This window comes from Nanorana parkeri, unplaced genomic scaffold, assembly GCF_000935625.1.
Source record: "Nanorana parkeri isolate BGI_ZX_2015 unplaced genomic scaffold, ASM93562v1 scaffold184, whole genome shotgun sequence".
NCBI classification, from domain to species: Eukaryota; Metazoa; Chordata; class Amphibia; order Anura; family Dicroglossidae; genus Nanorana; species Nanorana parkeri.
In genome coordinates, this window is record NW_017306452.1 from 271,334 (window position 1) to 296,172 (window position 24,839).

Genomic DNA, 24,839 nt, shown 5'->3' on the forward strand with positions numbered 1-24,839 from the left:
GTATGACCTAGACAAATATGAATTGGCTTTAAAGAGGAACTGAACTCTGGCAGCTGTTCCCTAACAAAGGTAAGAGCAGGATAATTGACTAGTAGCCTGGAAGCTGATATTTCTCTTTTGCTGACTTACCATGCCTTGATCTGCACTGTGTCTCTTCGTGAAGGTGGCCATCTTGGTAGAGGCAGGGCTTTACCTCCTCATTTCAGAGCCACCGGCAGGTAGAATAGTGAGCAACAGTAGTCATGAAAATCGCACTCTGATCCTTAAGAGACTAGCAGTCAGAGGCAGCAGTGTCTTTGATCTCACACTGCAGATATACAGATGTAAGGCTGTAGGCACAGGATTGCCCAGGTACCTTCACATACAAGGAGGTGAACTGCTATCTTTCAGGATATTTTTAATGAGCAAATATGGATGCCCTGCTGGCATAACATTACAGACTATGCATAGAAACCCCAAAGCCTCCCTAATAATGTTTTTTTTATTATAAGCAGCCTCTATGGATTAATAGTAGGGATGCACAGATACTTTTCGAGTACCAGTGCAGATACTTGACATTTTCATGAGAACTACCAGGGCTGCAGCGGTTGCAGCTGGGATCTGGCTCTGGCACTCCACCACTGTCCTGGAATCATTAGTTTGTATTGTTTTCGAAAAACTGTCACATGACAATAAACAAAAATGTATCAGTACTCGTACTTGTAAGTACTCGGCAAGTACCAGTACTCGTACTCGCAAAACTGGTATCTGTGCATCCCTTTATATTTATAAAAACAAAATGATACATTAAAACAGAGATGTACAAATCCCAGGAGCTCCGTGTGCTCCTTACAAATGACAGCGGCCTCCTAACTTTTGAAATTTTCTCTAGTGTAGTCTTGGAGCTCAAAAGTATCGGTACATGTACTCGTACTTGTACCGAGTACTGTACTTGGTATCTGTGCAACCCTAATTAATAGGAAGGTTCCAAAAACGAAAGGGACTGGGTCAGGCTCAACTTGTAAAGAGATTTCCATATAGCTCCAGATCTACTGATTGGCTTGACAAGCAGTTTTCACCTCTGCTTCTATGACTTTAAAGTACATCGAAATCCAAAATTAGATTTTTAGTTAAAATCTCTTTACTGTGTTTCGTTAAGAGGACTTTCCTTCACGTCCTGGAGACACAACAGGAAGTGACATAAAAGCCCCTCTATTCCTGTTCCATTGGCAGAGGGTGTGTGACGACATGGTCATCAGTTTATGATTTAAATGTGTATTGGTGTTGGGTTATGTTTAAGTGTGTTATACTGTGTAACCTGTTTATCCAAAGACTGTCAGCACCCCCCTCGTTATCTCCCTTTGTACTCTGAAGAAGCTCAGGACAATGACATTCTGGCCAGGCTCCTGCTATGGCTGTCTGGAGCTCTTTAGCAGCAGGTGGACCCCTGTGGTGTCGTGCAATCAGAATGCCTAGGGAGGGCAGGGTGGATGCAGTGGCTTAACAATCGCCATAGTGACCCAGAGCATCCCTCTCATGCCGTGTGGGCCGCCTGGGTCGCTATGGCGTCTCGGGTGCTGGCTGTCACTGACATAGCTCAGCAGCAGCTGTGAGGGAGAACGTTTGCAGTAAAGAAGGAGGCGGGGCCCGCCTAACAGCAACCCCGCCTCCTCTCACATAACTGGCCAGCGATCTAAGAGCAGGTGGGGCCAGTGAACAAAGCCTCCCTAATAATGTTTTTTTTATTATAAGCAGCCTCTATGGATTAATAGTAGGGATGCACAGATACTTTTCGAGTACCAGTGCAGATACTTGACATTTTCATGAGAACTACCAGGGCTGCAGCGGTTGCAGCTGGGACCTGGCTCTGGCACTCCACCACTGTCCTGGAATCATTAGTCTGTATTGTTTTAGAAAAACTGTCACATGACAATAAACAAAAATGTATCAGTACTCGTACTTGTAAGTACTCGGCAAGTACCAGTACTCGTACTCGCAAAACTGGTATCTGTGCATCCCTTTATATTTATAAAAACAAAATGATACATTAAAACAGAGATGTACAAATCCCAGGAGCTCCGTGTGCTCCTTACAAATGACAGCGGCCTCCTAACTTTTGAAATTTTCTCTAGTGTAGTCTTGGAGCTCAAAAGTATCGGTACATGTACTCGTACTTGTACCGAGTACTGTACTTGGTATCTGTGCAACCCTAATTAATAGGAAGGTTCCAAAAACGAAAGGGACTGGGTCAGGCTCAACTTGTAAAGAGATTTCCATATAGCTCCAGATCTACTGATTGGCTTGACAAGCAGTTTTCACCTCTGCTTCTATGACTTTAAAGTACATCGAAATCCAAAATTAGATTTTTAGTTAAAATCTCTTTACTGTGTTTCGTTAAGAGGACTTTCCTTCACGTCCTGGAGACACAACAGGAAGTGACATAAAAGCCCCTCTATTCCTGTTCCATTGGCAGAGGGTGTGTGACGACATGGTCATCAGTTTATGATTTAAATGTGTATTGGTGTTGGGTTATGTTTAAGTGTGTTATACTGTGTAACCTGTTTATCCAAAGACTGTCAGCACCCCCCTCGTTATCTCCCTTTGTACTCTGAAGAAGCTCAGGACAATGACATTCTGGCCAGGCTCCTGCTATGGCTGTCTGGAGCTCTTTAGCAGCAGGTGGACCCCTGTGGTGTCGTGCAATCAGAATGCCTAGGGAGGGCAGGGTGGATGCAGTGGCTTAACAATCGCCATAGTGACCCAGAGCATCCCTCTCATGCCGTGTGGGCCGCCTGGGTCGCTATGGCGTCTCGGGTGCTGGCTGTCACTGACATAGCTCAGCAGCAGCTGTGAGGGAGAACGTTTGCAGTAAAGAAGGAGGCGGGGCCCGCCTAACAGCAACCCCGCCTCCTCTCACATAACTGGCCAGCGATCTAAGAGCAGGTGGGGCCAGTGATGTAAGAAGAGGCAGGGCCCGTCGATAGAAGGAGGCGGAGCCCGGGGACGGAAGAGGAGGCGGGGGCCCGGCGGCGGCGACCACAGAGGTGGACAACGCTGACAGGTAAGAGGCGTTCAGCCCAACTGAGACCTTGCAGAGCCCACCATAGAGAGTCTATGGTGGGCTCTGCAAGTGGCATAACTAGCAATCACGGGGTCCCATACAAAATTTTGCTATGGGGCACTGTGATTTCTAGTTACGTCCCTGGGTGGATGTGATGGGATTATAGTTTTATCTGATCACTTTCTGTATAAAAGGTTGCACAGTTTCTAAATAAATCAGAGTTTGTTTCACCCTACACTTGAGTCTCGACTAGTGCCTGGGGAAACTGGGAGCTAAACATAAGCGGGTTGCAACATCTCCTGAGCAAGGAAGAATACAGCGGCGGACATACTCGCCCTGAGTACTGGGGTCCGTCATCGGGTGAATCTCTCCAGCTGGTGCATGGACTGCAAAAATGACCTGATCCTTCCCAACTCCATCAAAAATTTTTTTTTAAATAGCACCTTTGTTGTAGATCTACTTTTACATAACTGACCTGAACTGAACGCTGGACTCTAGGCAAACATTGTTAAAGTTATAGATTGTTATAATATTCCTGTACTGCACCTTTCCATCATCAGTTGTAACTTATTCCATGCGGTGCTCTATTATACTTATTGCAATCAATAAACATTAACATAAAATGATGTAATAATCAATACAGAGCTACATAAATTTGTGTCTGTTACACAGCCTAGAGTTCAGATTTAAGATTCAGATTCTTCCCCCCTATGTAACATTAAAGAAGAACTTTGGGCAAATAAAAAACATACCCTTGCAGTGGGGCTACCCTTGTACTGTAAGGGTTAAGTGCTCACTTTGGTCTAGGGCAGGGGTAACCAAACTCCGGCCCTCCAGCTGTGGCGGAGCTACAAATCCCGTGAGGCATTGCAAGATTCTCACAGCCACGACTCCCGGAGAGAGATGCATCATGAGATTTGTAGTTTCACCACAGCTGGTGGGCCGGAGTTTGGCTACCCCTGGTCTAGGGGCTGGTATAGAGCAGAATTAATTATCGGATCCTCAAACAGCCTCTTCTCCCCCAGGCTCTTGCAGTCCAAGGGCCATTGACGTCATTATTATTATTACAGGTATTTATACAGCGCCAACAATTTACACTGCACATTCATATCAGTCCCTGCCCCCAAGGAGCTCACAATCTAAGGTCCTTATTGCACACACATACAGGGTCAAATTTAACCTGGCAGAGTACAGAAGGGAGATAAACACTGACTGCCATGGGAGCCGGGATCAGGTAAGTAAAACAGCTTTATCTGAGCCCCCCAGAAAAAACAAGCACTTAACCCTTGCAGTGCTGGGGTAGCCTCACTGTAAAAGTAGGTAAATAAATGTTTACCATAATTATCCTTGTCTGCACTGTGCTGGCAGAAATGCATTATCAATTGTAACTAGATTTCAACACTGTCTGTCCTAACAAAGGGTCAAAGATCACAAGGCTCATGTTCTACATTGTATGTTAATTAAGGAAAACTGATTCTGTCTCCACTATGTCCATCCGAAATTGTTTAGAAGAGACCACGGCCCGGTGCGTATATTGCTTCTACAAAGGAACAAGTAGAAAGGTAAGAACTATACTGTATATTTTAATATATTTTTAGGTATGATGTGTGAATGGGAACACATCACAAACATATAGAGGGGTTTCCAAAATGTGACTGCAAAAGTGGAAATACACTGTAAACGTATCTTTTTTTTTTTTTTACATTGTGCAATTGCGTGGCAATACCACGGTGTTAGGTGGCCTAAAAGTCACCCAGGATTCTCAGCCAGAGGGGCTGAGTGGCTCCAGGAATCATTTGCTTGTACCAGGAAAGAGTTGGCTTCTCAGTCATAGATGGGATCCTGGAGCCAGGAGATTTCTTAGAGCTCTGGGTGGGACGAAATCTCCATTCCTGGGTCCGTGGGTTAGTAGCGACCAGCACCTAAATTGTGCACCTGTGCACAACCCTCATGAAGAAGATGCTGGGATGTGTTCAGGGCCCCACCTGGGAGACAGGAGAACTCCACCCAGGAGTCAGTGGAGGCCAGTGCAGCAGGGAGCTGCGGGGTGTGTGAAACCTATGGTGCAGGTTAGCAAGTTATTGAGATTGTCTGGAGGAAACAGACAGTGGCCCTGCGGATTGAGGCCGGAGCAGCAGTGCTGCAATTGAAAACTATTAAAAGACTGTGACACCGTGAGTGTGTGGGACAACTCTGTGATTGGTAAGCCAATATATATATTCTGCTGAAGACAAGCTATTTTATGTTGGGCTCCCTTGATTATCTACTTTCAAAAGAATAATAAAGACTTTTGTTAATGGAAAAAACCTGTGCGAGTGCTCTGTGAGCTCCCCAACATTACAACATGTATATCTAACAAAAACTTTAAAAGGACTGCAGGTTCCATTTACAACTGTGGGAAAGCTGTAACTTTTGTGATTCAGAATCCCCCCCGGAGGACAGAAGCTGCAAAATTTTCTCCAATAACAAAACCTGTCAATCAGGAGGTCAGGAGGAAAACATCAATTTACTGAAAGTCAGACTGAAATCGGATCTAATGTCAGAGCGAAAGAGAACAAGTGCGTGAGGTCCATATGTTTTTTCACTGGTCTGTAAGCCACCATTGGTACTTTAATCCTTTCGCTGCCACGACCGTATGCCATACTGCAGGGTTTCTGTAAGCAGATGACTGGCTGACTTGACAGGCTCAGAGCTGTCATTCCCTGGCTGCTATGATCTTGATAAGCTTCATTGGAGTGCAAAAGTGATATTAGGGGTCTAATAAACCTCCGATGTCTCCCTAAAGTGTTATTAAACCCTCATTTCAAAAAAGTATATAACGCGGCAGATCTCAGCACTTGCCATGTTTGCGGTCTGCTTTTTATTAAGCCTGTGGTTGCTTTGCATTAGGTGTCGCAAAATGCTCTCCTCCCTGGTTCTTGTTTTTGGGTAGCTCCGTCCCCTTACTTGGTCCCATGGAGCCACCTATGCATGTGTGCTTCCGGCTGATACTACAGGCATCCTTGCATCCACAGAGAAAAAAAGCCCCGGCAGCAAGCAACTCCCTTGCTCCGCTTTATCCTGCCTACAAGCGAGTGATTGATAGCGGTCAGAGCTTGCACTGTGCATGAGAAGTACTCAGGGTGCGCTCTCCCCTACCCGGACTTTGGGGGAAGCGGCGCTTCAATGTACACATACATATGGGTGCAAACACGCATTGGGTGCACCTACATACAAAAATGATGATTGTACCACACATTAGGTATCACCATACATGCTGGAGTAATAATTCTTGGGTCATTTTTAATTGTTGAACCTAAAGTAATGGCCTTTAAAGCTTCGCCTGTGGACAATTTTTGATGCTGCTGTTTTTCACCGGAATGAAATTTTGAAGCTTGACATTTTTGGAGTCTGTTTACTCAAATGCAATTTGGGTTTGACAAACAGTTGTGCTAATATCAGGCGACATAAAAAATTGCATCCACCACCATTTTATTCTCCAGGGTCTCTGCTTTCATGAAATATATCATTCTGGTGGGGGTTAAGTAATCTTCAGGCCTAAAATGCGCATGTTAACATGCGAGCACAAATATGCAAAAACAGTTCTGGCAGCTAAAAGGTTAAAAGCAAAAGCTCATAAAAAAAAAAAATGCTCATCGATGGGAGGCAAACTAATGATTTCTTTATCTCAGAGGAAGAATGGAGTTCAGGCATTGATAGCTGACTTGTAATGCGTGAGAGTGCGGGCGGAGGGGTCCGTGGCGTGAATCCAACGAGGCATCCAGTAGTGGGTCAGCCAGTTGGCACGCCCCGGGTAGTGCTTCTCGAAGGTCTGCCGGTAGAAGTAGCCCTCCTTTGTCTTGGGTGGATTAAAAGGATATTTTTCAGCTGCCTTCTCCAGCATAATGTCATCGACCTGTAGATAAAGAATTCGGCAAACAATGGTAATGACATAGCAAATATTTAAAACGCGGACAATTGTTTTTCCTGGAGTGCACTCGTGTTAATCATGATGGGCCTAGCCTACAGCTAGAACCACGGCCAAGGGTAGAATACATTGGCTTTTAGAAGCAATAGGGATAGAGGCAGAAAATGTGTGTGTGTGTGTGTGTAATGATTATTAAATGGTAGGGCAACAAAGGATGAAGGAGAATATTTACAGGGAAATGGAATGTTCTTTGGAAAAAGAGGTGTATTGTGACCAACTCAAGTCTGGTGTACTATGTAGCAAATGGAGGGTGACAACAGCGTACAGTCAGGGCTGCCCTATATGGTCCTATCTTTGGGTCATGTGGGGGGGGTGGCAGGTAGACCGACATGGCCGCTCTTATGCACAATGTTTGCAGTGCCTGTGTTCTATCAAAGATTGTGACTGGGTTGGAATGTGTGACCGGTCACACGGTCACACATTTTAACGTAATCCTGCCCAGTTTTTCGGCGGTGGAATATGTGACCGGCAAATGATGAAGAATTCCAACGCTTTCTCAGCTGTTCCGGGGCAGATCGGTATCACAGATCATATCTGCAGGAGAACCGATCGGTCCTGAAATGTCACTTCTATCTGACTTTGCGGAATGGGAGATCGCACTCACAAAGTCGGATAGAAGTGACATTTCAGGACTGATCAGCTAGCACTCTCCAATCAGGCCTCACTTCTTGCTAATTGCTCTGACTCAGCAGGGGGCTCATCACTTCTCTGGAGAGAGACCACTGTCTGCAGGCTTTTCTGCTCAGGCTGTGGCTGCTTTCTAAGGGCCCATTCACACCAATTGCGGTGTGTTACAGAGCGGCAGCTGCTGGAACACACAGCAATCGCTCACAAAACGTCCCCCTTCGTCGGGCGGGATTGGGCGTGGCGGTGCATTGAAGTCAATGGCACCGCAACCACGCCCGCCTGCCGGACGCGTGGCAAAACATTGCCTGCGTTCTGGCACTCTGCAAACTCAAAAAATAGAGCATGCAGCTGCCGCTCTGGAACGCACCGCGATTGGTGTGAATGGGCCCTAAAGAGAACAAATTGTAAGGCTTTGCAAACCTTTTGTTTTGACGCAGCTGAAATGTAATTGGCTCCCTGAAAATAAAAGTTCGAATGGGCTTTACCGGACACATAATAAAGGATGCTCTATGACGTTTGCCTCTAGATCCACTTGATACTGATCAGTCTTTCATAATAAGATACTATGTATCTCTAGGGAGGCAGTCACTAGCCTGCTGTGACTTGTTGTTCATCCAGGGCTCACTTGTACCCCTCCATCCCAGATTAGAAGTGATGGGTTCCTCCAGCAGAGACATCTCTCACGACGACAACATCAACCGGATGTGTAATATATATATATATTTGTGTCCGTCGCTAGGCAGGACTCCGCACAATTATGATAAACTGGCGGAGTTTCTGGCCAAGTGGATGAAATGACAAAGCAGCAGAAACTGTCATCTATGTGATGCATAACCATCATCTGCAAGGACACCAACAGAGCAAACTTTTCCACACAAAAAACTAATTTAAGGGCTTATTTTCTGGACACCTTACAGTGACAGAAGCACAGCTCTGAGTCATTGTACCGACGATGCTGGGGCTACAAATTATAGTAACTTCCATAATGACAGGAAGTTTATTTACCGCTGAGATCGACCTACTAAAAGCAACGCTAAATACAATGCAATAGCTCCGCCTTGTGGTGTAGGGTGGTATGACTGCTGATGTTCATTTTCAGGACCTGTTTGCATCAGCGACTCATGAAATGGTCATATGTTAGTGTTCATGTGTCCATTTAGGAGAATTTTCACTGTGCTTTGTAGCATTTTACAAGAGGTTATTTTTTAAGACTATTTTTCAGGCTGGATACGTACTGCAGTGAGTTAAAGCACATACCTGGATATGGTGTATTAATGTGCGTTATGCTAGAGCAGACCATTCATTTGCCTAATGCACCAAAATAGTGCATCGCAATGCATGGTAGTGGGTAACAGGGGATGTGGTGTGCTTCCTTACAAAAAAAGCTGCACGTCCTTTTTTCTTTGTAAGGCGGCGCACCACATCACCCGTGAGCTAGCCACTACCATGCATTGTGATGCAACTTTTTTGGTGCATTTTAGTACATCAGGCTGCCCATTTCAAATCAATGGGCTGCCCTAGCACAATGCATATTAACACAGAGCATAACGGATGTCAGCAACGTAATGCAGATCAACACATGAAAACTGCATTTTGCATATTGGTGTGTTGTCATTCATTCCTAATAATAGGGAGCATTCTGTTTTAAATTAATGGGATGCTGTAACCCAATGCTCATAAATATACAGCATAATACATGTCAATATGACTCACGGTACATCTGCCCCCAATATAGTTTTTGCCATTTTCCAATTCTTAGTACAGGAAGCATAATAACTTTTTTATTTTAATTATTATTTCTTATTATTTTTTACTTTTTTAAAAAAATTTTCCACTTAACTTTATTGCTATCACACAGGAGCTAACATGATCTCGCCGACATCTCCAGGATCACTTGTACGAAACGAGCGGCGGCTTTCCCGCTCTACATTTAGCTCTGCTTGTCCAAAGCAGAGCTAAATGTGGAAAAAAAACTCGTTGGCCTTGTGGGAAATCCGGCGCTAACAGAAAGCAAAACTCATAACATGCATCAACACCTGTGGATTAACACACCGCCACATGCATTAATGGCACCACCCCAACACACCTGCCCAGGGATTTGTGTTGGGGTATTAATGCATATGGTGATGTGTTAATGCACTTGCGTGGTTGCATGCATGTTATGAGTTTTGCTTTAAGTAATACAAATTGGAAAATGGAAAAGTTTAACAGGCGCAGATATACTGTGTAAGCATACCGACATGAGTTATATGCCATACATTACTGTGCATTGGGTTACAGCAACCCATTCATCTTCTCATCTTTGAGAATGAATGGCACCACAACACACCAACATGCAAAATGAACGAACTATAACACTGCCAGGGTTGCTTACATTGGTTACCTTTAGGGATGCACCAATACCATTTTTTTGGTATCAAGTACGAGTACCGATATTTTTTTTTCAGTACTCGCTGATACAAAATACCGAAGTCCCATTAAGGAAGCCAGGGCCGTGTAGTGACTTGCCACCCGGATTCCTGATTAGCCGGGAAGCCGCCTCCATGCTCCCTCATCATCAGGTGACAAGGAAGCATGGAGGCGGCTTTCTGGCCAATCAGGAAGACGGGGGGCGGGTAATGACACGCCTCCCACCTTCCTTATTCACCAGCTTCTGGCTGGGAGCCGGCTCTATGCTTTCTCGTCACCAAGTGATGAGGGAGCATGGAGCCGTCTTCCAAGCCAATCAGGGAGCTGGGGGCGAGTCATTACCTGCCCCCGGCTTCCTGATTGGCCGGGAAGCCAACTCCCTGGTGATGAGGGAGCATGGAGCTAGCTCCCCGGCCAATCAGGAAGCCGGGCGGCGTGTAATGACTCGCCGCCCGACTTCCTGATATCGGAAGTTCCAGTATTGAGACAAGTATCGGGAGCATTTGGGCAAGTACGAGTACTCACCCAAATACTCGGTATCGGCACCGATACCGATACTAGTATCTGTATCAGTGCATCGCTAGTTACCTTATATTCCCATGGCAACATTTTATGGTTTTGGGTCTGTTTTACTAAAGTTGAACTAGTAGATTTACTTTAACTGACATCATATATGGATATAAGGTCACCCCTCTCATCTGTAGATACTTGAAGCAGAGTAAATAGAATGTAACAATATTCTTGTTACATTGTATTTCTGAATGAAGCTAAACAGTCCTCAGAATATTGTTCAGATGTGCAATTTAAAATGAATGTTTTTACACAATTTGAGAAAACAAGAACTGTGATAGTAGTACCTGATGTTCTATGTGCTCCTGCAGGATATTAAACCAAGACTTCTTGATGGATGTCAGTCCATCACTGAATGCTTCCTTTGGACGCCACAGAATGTCTTTAGGGATGAGATCGGCGTTCTCGAAGGCTTCTCTCAGGAGGTATTTTTCTATTCCATTCTATGAAGACAGAGAGTAATAATTTTTTATGTTCCAATAAAGTTTTATTTTAAAAAAAAATGTCACAATAGACATTCAAAGTTCTGATCAACAGGGTTACAAAGTTTGATCCAGAGCATAGGTAAAAGACAAACAGACAAAACAGATCATCGACATTTGTAGGATAAATTTCAAAAGATCGTCCCATAGTGCCGATATGACCGAACATTACAGGCATCAAACATATACTCAGGACAAAAAAGGAAAACAATGTTGCCTCGTAGCCATACTCTTAGGATAACACTATAAACATCACATTGACGAAAAGACTTCAGCCCAAGTACTTTGGACAAGGGTATGTTCAATCTAATGTCACTAATAACAACCTCTGCTATTCCGGCAGAAACATGTGTAACTACCTCATTTATAGATAGAATATGGGATATTGTCACATCCTGCACATCTCCCTGAGCCCAGGGAGGGTACTTTCATCCCAACATGCGTCAATGTTACAGCATCTAAGAGAGGTGATAGAACGTTTGGAGGGCTAAAACTCTCCCACCTTGATCATTAAAGAGATAAATGAGGTATGTATAAGAGCAGCCCCCTTAGGGGGGGGGGGAGTAATATTTTTTTACTTCCAGTTCCAGTTACGGAGAGATCACTAACAGGATAGAGGATCTCCCTAGTGGGGACACATACTGCACCAAAACTGATCCCCTCATATTTTTCCCTGGGGTCTCAGGAACATCCATTTTCCCCAATGGAGTCACAGGCAGCTATATAAAAAAATGACTCTTAATTACTCTTCCCAAGTCTATCCAGAATTCAGAAATGGCAGAAGTAATGCGTTAAGGTAAACAAGTGATAAAAGAAATATGGGGACTTTGCATTGTTGCCCCCCTCCAAAACGTTTTACCTACAAGTACTCAATGGGAGAACTGACCAGCTGCAACATGACACAATTCTGTCATTTAAAAAAAAAACTATACATATAAATATATTCAGTTACCTTAGGAGTTCTTAGTTCAGGAGGCAGAGACAGATAGTAAGCTGTAAATCGATGATCCAGGAAAGGCACTCTGAGTTCTAGGCTGCGGGCCACAAATGAGACAAAAGTTAGTGTTAGCTCATTGCCTGGTCAGTTACATGCTTCACAACCATATTATTAGTCAATTTGTATCCCGCTGTCTAGCTGGACTTACATGACTTTTACTTACAATAACTTACCCATGTGCAGCTGTTGTCCGGTCGGCACGCAGTACATCAAACATGTAGAGTTCGCGTAAAAGGCGCACGCTGTCCTCTGCTGCTTCTTCTGAAGATGGTGCCTGTGAGATAATTATTTGTTGTACATTATTGCAATTAAATATCCCACTAGCTGCATGTAAAAAAAACCCTAGTCCAGTCTGAGTATCAAATACTGTAAATCATAAGTACCCCCTAACAGCTGCATGTAAAAGCTCCAGTCCAATCTGAGCTCCATATAAACCATAAGAACTCCTAATAGGTACATGTAAAGCCCCCAGTCCAGTCTGAGTTCCATATAAATCATAAGAACTCTTAATAGGTGCTTGGGAAGACCACCAGCTCAGATGGAGCTCCATCTAAATCTCAGAAAGACAGAAACAGTCATATGGGAAGACTATCACCTAGAGAGAACTCAATCTAAATTTAAGGAACACATACCAGCTATATGGGAAGACAACTAGCTAAGTTGGAGGTCCATGTAAATCTAAGGAAGACCAAATACAGTAGTTCTATGGGAAGGCCGCCTTCCCAGGGTGAACAGCTCAGTTTAAATCTCAGAATAACCTACAGCTATATGGAAAGAGCACCAGCTAATATGAAGCTCCATCTAAATCTCAGGAAGACCAAATTATTTTATGGGAAGGCAACCATCCCAGGGTTAGCTCAACTGAAATCTCAGAAAAATAACCCAACTATATGGGAAGACCACCAGTCCTGCTGGTGCTCAATCTAAATCTCAGAAAGACCTACCAGCCATATGGGAAGACCACTGTGCCGCCCCAATGGGGCATAGAATATGAGATGCATAGCCTCAGTTAATATAAGCATTGTTAGTAGATAGAAGTTTTATATAGAGTGTTTTCCCTAACCATTTTTTCTATGGCCATTCCATATGTTAGTTATATGCTGCCATCTAGTGGCCTTTCGTGATAACGCATATGTTTTTCTGTATTTCTTTTCCAATGTGATGACACATTTCCTTTTTATGTATGCCCCTCCCTTCTTCCTGAGTGCTGTACTTCCTGTGTCATGGCCACAGCTAACAGGCCACATGTAACTAGGACACATGTAATCTGCACAGTACGATAGAAAAGGCATAATTTTTTGACCGCACAATACTGAAACCATTCAATCTGCTGTTCCTATCATCTGCTGTAACCCTGATGTTAAAAATAAAGCACCTCTTTTGGATGAAACGGTATTGACGAGTTCAGCTATCTGACTGTCCGCAGTGAGTATATCTGCTTATACAGGCCAGGCATAGAGGTCTCAGAAAGGGATATATCGCTATCACAACAATCGGAGTCAGAATAACCACATCCCAGCTGGCATGATATCCAAATCTCGGAAAGACCTATCAGCTATACTGGGAAGACTGCCAGCCTAGTGTGAGATCCATCTAACTCTCATGAAGACCTAATAGTTCATCACCATCTCAATCTAAGTTGCGTATAAATCTTAGGACGTTTTAACAGTTATGTCTGTGGGAAGACTGCCCGGTCCAGTTGGAGCTCGATCCAAATCTCAAGAACTTCTTACAGCTGCATGAAAAGACCACCAGATCAGTTTCAGCTGGATCTCAATCTAACAAGCTCCTATTATCCACTATATAGTGTATAAACTACCATATCATTCTGAGCTCCACTTAAATCTCAGAAAATCCAAACAACTATATTGAAGGAACACAAGTCCAGTCTAAATCTGGGTACACACAGAGCAAATTTTGGCTGATTCAGCAGGAATTGGACAATATTGGCTCCGACTTCCCTCAACAGAAGTCAATCATTAGATTAACTTTTGCCCAAGGAACATGTTTGAAATTCTTAAGCCAAATAGTGCTCGCAGCCAAACAACTGCAAGTGCCGTTCGGATATTCTGACAGGGGCAATCATAATACAAAGCTCCCAGTGGGAGATTGTTCGGCGTGGATGGAGGAATCTGTTATATTTTTTTGTTCAGCTGGTGGGTGGAATGAAAACAATATATCAGTGTATTAGCTCCATCTAGATCTCAGGAAGCCGTAACAGCTACACTGGCAGTCTGGGTGCCATTTAAATCTCAGGAACTCCTAACATTTGTATGGCAGAACCAGCAGCCCAATCTAAACTTCATGTCAAGCTCAGAAATACTTGGTTTCTATTTCAATCTGAGCACCATTTAGAACTCTGAGCACCATCTAGAATTTTAGACACTATCTGGAACTCTGAGCACCATCTAGTACTCTGAGCACCAGCTAGGACTCTGAGAACCATCTAGTACTCTGAGCACCAGCTAGGACTCTGAGAACCATCTAGGACTCTGAGAACCATCTAGGACTCTGAGAACCATCTAGGACTCTGAGCACCATTTAGAACTCTGAGCACCATCTAGTACTCTGAGCACCAGCTAGGACTCTGAGAACCATCTAGGACTCTGAGAACCATCTAGGACTCTGAGAACCATTTAGGACTCTGAGAACCATCTAGTACTCTGAGCACCAGCTAGGACTCTGAGAACCATCTAGGACTCTGAGCACCATTTAGGACTCTGAGAACCATCTAGGACTCTGAGAACCATCTAGTACTCCGAGCACCGGCCAGAACTCCGAGCACCGGCCAGAACTCCGAGCACCGTCTAGAACTCTGAGCACCGTCTAGAACTCTGAGCACCGTCTAGAACTCTGAGCACCGTCTAGAACTCTGAGCACCGTCTAGAACTCTGAGCACCAGCTAGAATTCTGAGCACCAGCTAGAACTCTGAGCTCCATCCAGAACTCTGAGCACCATTTGGAATTCTGAGCACTAGCTAGAACTCTGAGCTTCATCCAGAACTCTGAGCTCCATCTAGAACTCTGAGCACCATCCAGAATTCTGAGCACCATCTAGAACTCAACGCACAATCTAGAACTAAGGAGCTCCTAAAAGCTGCATGCGAGGACTTCTAGTCCATTCTCGGCTCATCTACAACTCCGCAACAAATTCAGAGTGAAGTCAGAATTCTCAATCAGGATGCTTGATACTGGTCAGGGACTCACAAAATGCTGAAGACAATGGATGAGCATGATAACCAGACAAACAGCATTTTCCGAAAAGGAGAGCTTAGCAATGGGAGCCTCCTATATTTCCTCCGGGACAAGTTTCCTTTGAAAGCTACATTCATCACTAGGCAAGCAACAACATCAGAAGGATGTAAGCCAACAGGAGCTCACAACTGTCTTAGAGAATGGATCTAGAACAAGTGATGAATGTCTGGTCACTCCAGCTCAGCATTTCCCCTGAAATGTATTTATTTCTCTATTTATACGTTGTTATAATGGAGTTCTCACATGCCCCTTGTGATGGAGTATGGAGGTAATTGGATATTACAATTTCATCTTATATATCTGCATGTAATCGCCTCTCGCTGGCTCTGCTACTTAAAATGCGTTCTGTACATAAACAAAACTGATTGAGGTGTTGCCATCTGGATTCTGTTTTTCCTCTTTGGAATGAGCCCGTCTGTCACCCTCATGTGGAACAAGCGCATTAGTGGCGCGTCTGTGGGTCACACTGTATTCCGGTCAGGAACAATTACAGAAATTCCGTAAGTGCATCCATCATCTTCCCACAAGAATCAGTATCCAGGCGAGAAGAAAGGAAATGTATTAACCTTGTGGAAGTAGATGTAGCCCTGGGTGAGTTCATCGGAGCCTTCGCCAGAAAATATAACCACGCTGTCCGTTTTCTTCCGAATGTACTTGGAAACCAGATACATTCCTGCGAGAAAGACAAATAATACGTCTTATATCACATTCAGATGATGTATTCTTTAAAGCGGATATAAACCCTAAGGCCTCATTTACACAGCGTTAAGTCGGGCCGTACAGATCTGGGATATTGGGCCATTCCCGGGAGGGACAGGTGCTGCGTGTGATTGCACGCAGCAACCTGTGTCAGGGAACCAGGGGTGCTGCTCCTTACCAGGTTCGCCAGCGGTGGCGCAGGGCACGGGGTTCCCCTCCTCCTGGCACCGGGGGCCGCTGGCACGCATGCGCGCGTAACGCGCCTGCGCCACTTACCGTTTTCAGGTGCTAGCCAGGCTGGGGGAGGTCCCCAGCACACACCATCTGCCCCGTCAGACCTACTATTGGCTCCTGGTTAGGGAAGCTTCCTGGTTGCCTTGGCAACCAGGGGGTGGTCCTTGGTTTCCCTGGGCATTTAAACCAGTCAGAGCCTTGGCTTATTGCTGAGTTATTCTACTTCTATGGTGTGATCGCCAGCTCCCTGTGTGTAAACCTGTTGCTTCCTCAACCCTTGCCTGAACCCCCGTTATCAACCCTTCGGCTTGCCTTCTCGCTTCTGAACCTAGCTGCCTGCCTCGACCCGGACTTGGACCTGACTACGCTTTTGGATTTTCCCTCTGTACCTCGTTTTTGGACTCTTTGTCCCTGCCAAGGGGTTCCACTTACGGCCCAGCCGTACACCCGACAGCCTGTTCTTCCCTATGGGAGGACGCGGCCCTATGCACACCCGAGCTGGACAACCGTGTAGATCCTTGGATCCGTATGGATCCTGTCTGCATCTGACCGCAGACACCTGGACCCGCACGGATGTGCAGTTGGGGTCTGCGTATGACAGTGCATTGCCGCGTCCCCCCATAGGGAAAAACAGGCTGCTGCGGGCAATCACACGCAGCACCTGTCCCTCTCGGGAAAGGCCCAATATGGCCGTGCAGGCCGCACGGCCCGACTTAACGCTGTGTGAATGAGGCCTAACTGAATGACATTTAGTTTGCTGAAGCACTGTGTGTCATGAACACAGGCATTGTTTTTAATAAAATACCTGTTTTTTTTTCTTCCTTTGCATCTCACTGCTGTTGATCTCATGCAACCTCTGTGCAACCACTTCCTGCCTACATGCACCCCAGTAATGGCTGCATGGCGTTTCTCGAGGCAGGCTTTCAGATAATGACAACAGTGGACCAAATGACCATTTGTAGTCTCCATCGGAAGCCTGGTGACAGAGTGACAACGCAGGGGCACATTTGGAAGACAGGAACACAGCACTGTCATCCTATAACAGGAAGCGCCTGAACAAGGACCTTCTTCATGTCAGATTTACCAGGTGTTATTTTAATGAAGGCTGCAGATTTTTAAAAAAACAAAAAAACATTTATTTATTTATATATATATCTTTTTCTTTACCGTATTTTAATGGTGCCCCAGGAGGTGTAAGAAAACATGTCTGGCTGCAATACTCACCCAGTCTCTGAGTCTGCCTGCTGCAGCGTTCCTATTCCTCCGCTTGATGACCTCAGTCTTTCAGGTTAAATGATGCCCGGTGTTACTCAACCCGGAAGACTGAGGACATCCTGTGAGTGTAGGACATCATGGATCCACCCCTGAGGGGGCGTCACCATGGGGCCCTGCACCCATATGCGGTGATGTTGTGAGTAGCACGTATTGCTGAGGACTTCCCATTGCCACAGAAGAGAATCCTGCGCATCATATGACCGGCCTGAAGACATCTGGAAAAGGTAACTATAAAAAAAAAAAAAATACATACTGGGGGGCCCTCAGTGGGGAAGTGACCACTTGGAGGCAAAATCTACTTTTATCAAAATGATTATTATAGAAAAAAATGATATTTATAAAAATAGTAAAACTAAATATTTTATTAAATTAAAAATAAGTAGAAATAATAAAACATACAAATAATAATACATAAAAATTATAATAATAAATAAAAGAAAAAAGATTTTTTTTTGAGCCAGTCAAGCAGGAATGGGCAACTACGGCCCTTCAGCTGTTGTGGAACTACAATTCCCATGAGGCATTGCAAGACTGACAGTTACAGACATGACTCTGTAATGTATTTTAATGGATACAAAATAGGTTTAAAACTGATAAACTTAAAAAAAAAAAATTATGTTCCAGTAATGTTCAGCCTGCTGTCAATTCACTTTTTTTATCTAGCAGACACTTCAATGTCTTTATAGTATTGTGTTGTTCTCCATAAGCTGTAATAGCACATAAATGTGGTCATGTTGTCGGTTCTTTGTCAAATATTTTATATTCTTATAATAAAAAATAAAAACTTAAACTGAAATAAGAAATTGCAGCCCATTGTCATGTCGGAGTCTCAGCACGGTTCTCCTATTGGAAGCCGTGCTCACATTACTGCCCAGATGAGGAAGAATGTTATTATCTCAGACAATGCTGGGAATTACCGAGGGCTGTATTGTCCCAATTGTTCTCCTGGGTCAGAGCAGCCCGATCCAGAGAGACACGTCTCATTTATTAAAGGAAATCTGTCAACTTTGAGGATTTCACAGACCTGTAAGGATCCGCATCTTACCGACAGAGGCCCGTACTGTTGTGATGTCATAGGTCTCCAGAGAGACGATGACCTCGTCCACCGCTTGGATCCCCTCTTCTGCGTCGAACATGACCTCATGGTGCTCGCTTCCTATGTGATTGGCCACCTGAAAGAGTATATGAAGGGCAGACATGGGCATTAGACATGTGCGATGCGTTTCTTTCCGGATCAAAATTCGTACGAATTTTCTGAAATTTGCACATTCGAACACATCCGAATGTCTGAATCCCAATGCATGCGAATGCGTCCAAATCCAAATTTTTTTCGTTTCCGAATTTCGGATCCTGTCCGAATTTCGTTCAAAAACGGAATTGAATCGGACATGTGACTTTTCTGGCCAATCACATGTGTTTTTCGGTTTATTGCATCCGAATGAGATTGAATCTGAATTTTCGAATGCCATTCGGGTCTGGGAGCCTCAGCTTTAGTTTTATGTGTATAGGGGTCACAATGTTGCCGCTACGAATATTCGTTCATATTATAGAACACCACTTATACTGTATATACATAATACTAAAACTGATGCTCCAAGACCCGAATGGAGTCCGAATTTCCGAATTGCAATCGAAAAGTCCCAAATGCCATTCGGGTCTGGAAGCCTCAGCTTTAATATTATGTATATACAGTTGTACAATTCGGTTCACGACCAGGAAGTACGTCAAAATTTTGCCTCCGTTCGCAAACTCTGCCTCGGGTTACAAACACGACCGCGGCCATCTTTCCCGCTCTGACACATGGTCGTGGCTTCCTGCACTCCAGATTGCGGTCGCAGAAAGGGCTGTGGACACTTACTGTGAAGCTTTTTTGTGTGCTTTGTAGCACAGTACTGTACAGTATTACTGTATTCAATCCAGCATGGCTCCCAAGAAAGTGCAGAGCAAGCGTGGTGGGAAAAAGAAAGTGCAGAGCATTAATGAAGGTGACAAGAATGTGCAGAGCGTTAATGAAGGTGACAAGAATGTGCAGAGCGTTATTGAAGGTGACAATAAGGTACAGAGCAGAGCATTAATGAAGGTGACAAGAATGTGCAGAGCGTTATTGAAGGTGACTAGAATGTGCAGAGCGTTATTGAAGGTGACAAGAATGTACAGAGCAAGAATGGTGGTAAAAAGAAACTTGTGGTTAAATTAATTTTTTTCACATGGTTCAGAACGGATTAACCTGATTTACACTGAACCCTATGGGAAAATGTGATTCGGTTCACAACCAATTTGGTTCGCGACCAGAATCGTTGAACCAATTAAGTTCGTGAACCGAGGTACCACTGTATATGTATATGGCATCTAGACCCGTATTGCTTTCTGGAGCTCCCGAATGGTATTGGAAAATTCAGACTCCTACATGCCACTCGGGTCCGGGAGATTCAGCTTTAGTAATAATATCTGTATACGGTTTTCTGTGGTAGTCGCAACGAATATTCGTAAACTCCTCCGAAACTAACGGAAATTCAGATTTCGTCCGAATCAGAAACCATATTTAAATATTTCACTGAAACAGCTCAATATCTACAGATGAAGGTCGCGGTCTGCCACCATGTTTACTAAAGTTTAGATAGCTAACCTGGATTGTAGTTTTATTTCTTAGTGAATAGCTTAAGGTTCATTTAAAAACACAGTTGTTCAAGTTTGTGAAGAATGTTGCGTTGTGTCATATTGAACATATGAAGAGAAATTCAGGAAGAAGACAATTCAGTGTCTGTGAAGGTTCTCATTCATCCAGGTCATGGCATATCTGTACAAAATCAGTCAAGGCAACTGGACTTGCTGGATCTTTCTAGCAGATGTTTCACTGAACTTCTGAATTGAGAAAGCTGGTCGGATGGCCAGTGAAACGTCTTCAAGAATAAATACAGCAAGTCCAGTTGCCTTGACTTATTTTTTATAGATAAGCCAATTCAGTGTTTTTTATAAATGTGAAAGATTCATCTGCGGAATGTATTGTATGTTACTATATCCAGTACACTGCCATGGTGTGTTCTGCCACCTGGTGGTAAATAAGCAGTACAGCAACTTTGAAACATTTTCGGTTATCTAGTGAAATCTTATATTTAAAAAATGAAGAATTATACACTGCCTGGCCAAAAAAAATAAAAAGTCACCTTCTAGGTTTAGGTGAGCTATAGTGGTTGCTTCAGTTCGTCAGGTCTAGGTTCAGCAATGTTATGTCCTGAAAAAATTAGGTCAGTTGCTTACAGGGGCGTAACCTAGAAATCACAGGGCCCCATAGCAAAATTTTGTATGGGGCCCTGTGATTTCTAGTTATACCCCTTGCAGAGCCCACTCGAGATCCCACCTGAGGGTGAACTTGCAGAGTCCACCACAGACTCTCTATGGTGGGCTATGCAGGGTCACCCTCCGGTGGGCTGGTCGCACTCCTTACCTGTCCGCCTCCTCTTCCTCCACGGTCGCTGATGGGCCCCGCCTCCGTCGCCGGGTCCGCCTCCTTCTTCGTCACCGGGCCCCGCCACTTCCCCTGCTGCCGACCACGGGCCCCGCCTCCTCCTCCACTGCCGCTGCTGGCTCTCATTGACTCTGTGGAGAGGAATGTGCTGCTGCACAGATTACTGTGAGTGATCTGAACAGCGGCGTGTTCGTCTTCAGCCGCCAGTGAAAGCCACCAGCAGAGGATCCCATAGCGACCCAGGTGGCTCGCACGCCATCTGGCCAGGCCCCATAGCGGCCGCCTGGGTCGCTATGGTGATTGTTACGCCACTGGTTGCTTACCTGAGTATACTGAATGATCAGGTTTTTCCATCAATGGATATTTTCTTCCCCGTTGGCACATTGGGCATATTCCAAAATAACAATGTCAGATTCTGGTATGGATTTTGAGGGGGACGCCAGACAAAATAAAAATGTGGGGTTCTCTCCCAAAATCCGTACTGGACCCTTATCGTAAAACCAGTAATGGGGTAATGGGGGTGCTGGAAAACCGCCTCACCTTCCTGGCTGCTAGTAAGTCCGGGCTATCCTCCATGCCAATGGCAAAGGTCTGCAGGGGATAGGGCAGGTCCCTTTCCTTCATTAGTTTGCGCAGAGTTGCTGCAACCAAGCTGGAGTCCAGACCGCCTGAGGAAGACACAGACAGATGAATGAATAAGGGTCAGTATACGGCCATTTGTGTTCTGCTTCTGACGTCAGTCTGTAAAATTATTTTTGCCTCGATGTAAATGCAATGTTGAATTTTGACTCGGATAACATGCTGCGGTGTGCACTTGTGTTCATTGTTGTTACCAGTGCCGGTACTAGTGCAAGGCAGCACAAGCGACCGCCTGAGGGCGCTGTTGGGGGGGTAGAGAAATGGTAGCACCGCTCCCGCAGATAACTGTGCCCATCCTGTTCTCCCCGCTGCAGACTCACAGACTGTCGGCGGTTTCTCCTTACAGGCTGTAATTGGCTGCAGCGATCTGTGTCAGGGGGGACAGACAGCCGATTACAGACTGTAAGGAGAAACCGCTGACAGTCTGTGAGCTTCCTTCCCCAACTCCCCCCCCTGCCGCCAACTCCCCCCTCCGCCCCCTTTGCGCTCCTGCTATCAGCCGCGATTGTCTCCAATCCAGCAGCTGGCAGCAATAGCCAGCCTGTTATTGGCTCTTTTAAATTGCAGTAGCCAATAACAGGCTGGCTATTGCACCCGCCCACTGCCTGCTGTCAATCAGCAGAGGAGGTCCTGATGGAGAACTTTAAAGTTTAAAAAAAAAAGTTAAAGGAGAACTATGAGGTGAGTGCTTTTCACTCACCTCATAGTTCTAGCTGACCTGTGACAATGAGACTGTCACAGGTCGGCTCAGTAGATCGGGAGGTGAGCGAACACATACCGGTGTTCGCTCACTTCTCGATCCTGTCACGGCTCTCTGCCGTGACAGGGGAGGGGCTGGATTCCCCCTTCCCAGCTCCGCTCCTCCAGCGCTTACTGGCGGAACGGACGGGGGAGGGGGCGGGTACAGCTGGCTCTGCCTCTAGATAGGCAGAGCCAGCTGTCAGTCACGGAGCTGGGCGGATCCAGACATAATTGTCGGGATCCGCTTCAGCTGCTGCGTCTCAGTATACTGCGAGCAGCAGCTCACGGTATACTGCATACCTAGGGTGACGGGAGGACGCTAGTTTGTGTCCTCCCGTTACCCTAAGGAGGACTATGGGGAAAAGCCTTAAAATAAAATAAAATAAAATCCTTTAAATAAACTAAAATTAAAAATGCCAACATTTTAAAAAAAGTTAAATAAATAAAAAGTAAAAATGCAAAGAAATGTAAAAAATAGTTAAATAAATTAAAAATGAAAATAGAAACAAAAATCAAAAAAGTTAAATAAAAAGTAAAAATGTAAAAAATAAAAAGTTAAATAAGCTAAAATTAAAAAAAAACACTACAAGATCTGAAACCACGATGAGAGTATTACATATGAACCCCAATCTCTGCCGACTTCACAGGATAAATGCCTAAGACATAGAAATTAAATTTTCCAAGAAACCAAACCAAGCGAGCAGCTGTCAGGGATCTGAACACCTCCAGGTGGCGATGGAGCAGATCCTGCAGTTCCAGTGCTCCCCTGCAGGTGTCTCCAGGCAGCCAGTAGCTGTCAGGGACCTGAGCTCCTCCAGGTGGCACTGTGACTCTGGAACCAGGTCCTGCACTTCCAGGGCTCACCTGCAGGTGTCAGCAATTAGGCACCACCTGATGCTGATCTGGGAGGGTATTTAATCCGCCTGGTGCCACAGTATTGTCGCCATTACCTGCATCCTGTGACCTCTTTTCTGTGACCTGTTTCCTGCATCCTGGTGCCTCCTTGTACCCTGGCCATTGGTCCGTGGCTCCCCTCGTGTTGCCTTGCTCCCCAGGTTCCCTTGCCCTGTTACCATTTGTGTGTGATTATGTTGTTTTTGCATTTTAGTTGGCTATTATTAGTTGCTTGTGGTTACTTGTTTTCAGTGTGTTGAATAAACTATATGCTCATAAGCATTTTCCTGACACCAATACATGGCAGCATACAATGGGGGCGGAGCCATACCGATTGTATGCTGCCATGTATTGGCGTCAGGAAAGGAAAATTACCGCTAGGTAAGTATACAATTTTCCGTTTTCCTGACACCAATACATGGCAGCATACAATGGGTATGGCTCCGCCCCCATTGTATGCTGCCATGTATTGGCGTCAGGAAAGGAAAATCACCGATAGGTAAGTATACAATTTTCCGTTGTCTGGTGTGGTCACACATTTGGTCCTCCCGTATAGATACCTGTGCGCGGTGTGGGGACACCCGTGCACGGTATCTTGACAGCAACCTAAAAATAGAGCAAAATTTATGAGCACCATCTAAAAAAAATGTAAAAAATGTACCTGACAAAAGGCATCCGATTCTTCTGTGCGCCATTAGACGCTTCCTGACCGCGTTTTCAAACAGCAGACAGATGTTTCTCTTCACTACTTCTCGATCCATTCCTAAAAAATAAAATGTTTTTAGATCTTTGTTTTGTATGATTATTAACATTTATCATTGAAGGGAACCTACAAACTTCTAAAAGTAAAAGCAGATGTCACAAAATGCCCGACTATACCAGCCAGAAAAGCTTCTCCTGTGCAGCTCTGCAGATTCGGCTTCACTCACTTGGTTCTGATTTTATAGCTAAGCTCCACCATCCATCATCCTTTGTCCAATGAGAGTGTCCTTACCGGCCAAGGGACAGTCTCATTGGACAAGATCAAGGTCATAAATGTAATTTTTTATATATTACCCCCCCCCCCCCCCCCCCCCCCCCCTCCCCCAAATGAAAACAACATTCTAATGATAACATTTGAATATAACCTTCATGTTTTAATGACATATCTTCTTTTAGACCCGATAATGTCATCAGCAATGCAGGCAGATCGTGGCTGGTGGGAGGGGCCAGCAGGGTGCTGTACATAGATTCAGGAAAACATCACACCACCCTGCTGCAGTACTCCTCTAAAGAGCAATCAGCCTTGGTGCAAGCAGTGGCCTGGCTCTTGGGAGGAGTTACACAAATATCAAAATGCTTTACTGCAGAGGTGGGCAAACTTCAGCCCTCCAGCTGTGGTGAAACTGCAAATCTCATCATGCATTTGCCTCTGGGAGTCATGCTTCTGGCTGTCAGAGTCTTGCAATGCCTCATGGGATGTGTAGTTCCACAATAGCTGGAGGGCTGGAGTTGCCCACCCCTGCTTTAACCCCTTCATGACTGAGGCCTTTTTTTCATTTTTT

The 24,839-nt window shown here is 44.9% G+C and overlaps 1 protein-coding gene across 1 annotated transcript in view; it reads right to left on the reverse strand.

Annotated features, from left to right (window-relative positions):
* Positions 1-6,701: 6,701 nt before the first annotated feature.
* Positions 6,702-24,839, reverse strand: part of ASNS (asparagine synthetase (glutamine-hydrolyzing)) — a 36,792-nt gene continuing 18,654 nt past the window's right edge. Inside the window, exons 5-12 of the mRNA XM_018555122.1 lie at positions 23,957-24,058; positions 21,562-21,689; positions 18,601-18,727; positions 15,914-16,020; positions 12,266-12,366; positions 12,048-12,129; positions 10,901-11,056; positions 6,702-6,935 (exon numbers count right to left, since the gene is read on the reverse strand). Coding sequence (XP_018410624.1) covers positions 6,726-6,935; positions 10,901-11,056; positions 12,048-12,129; positions 12,266-12,366; positions 15,914-16,020; positions 18,601-18,727; positions 21,562-21,689; positions 23,957-24,058 — 1,013 coding nt within the window. The 3' untranslated portion in view covers positions 6,702-6,725. The remainder of the gene's footprint in view (positions 6,936-10,900; positions 11,057-12,047; positions 12,130-12,265; positions 12,367-15,913; positions 16,021-18,600; positions 18,728-21,561; positions 21,690-23,956; positions 24,059-24,839) is intronic.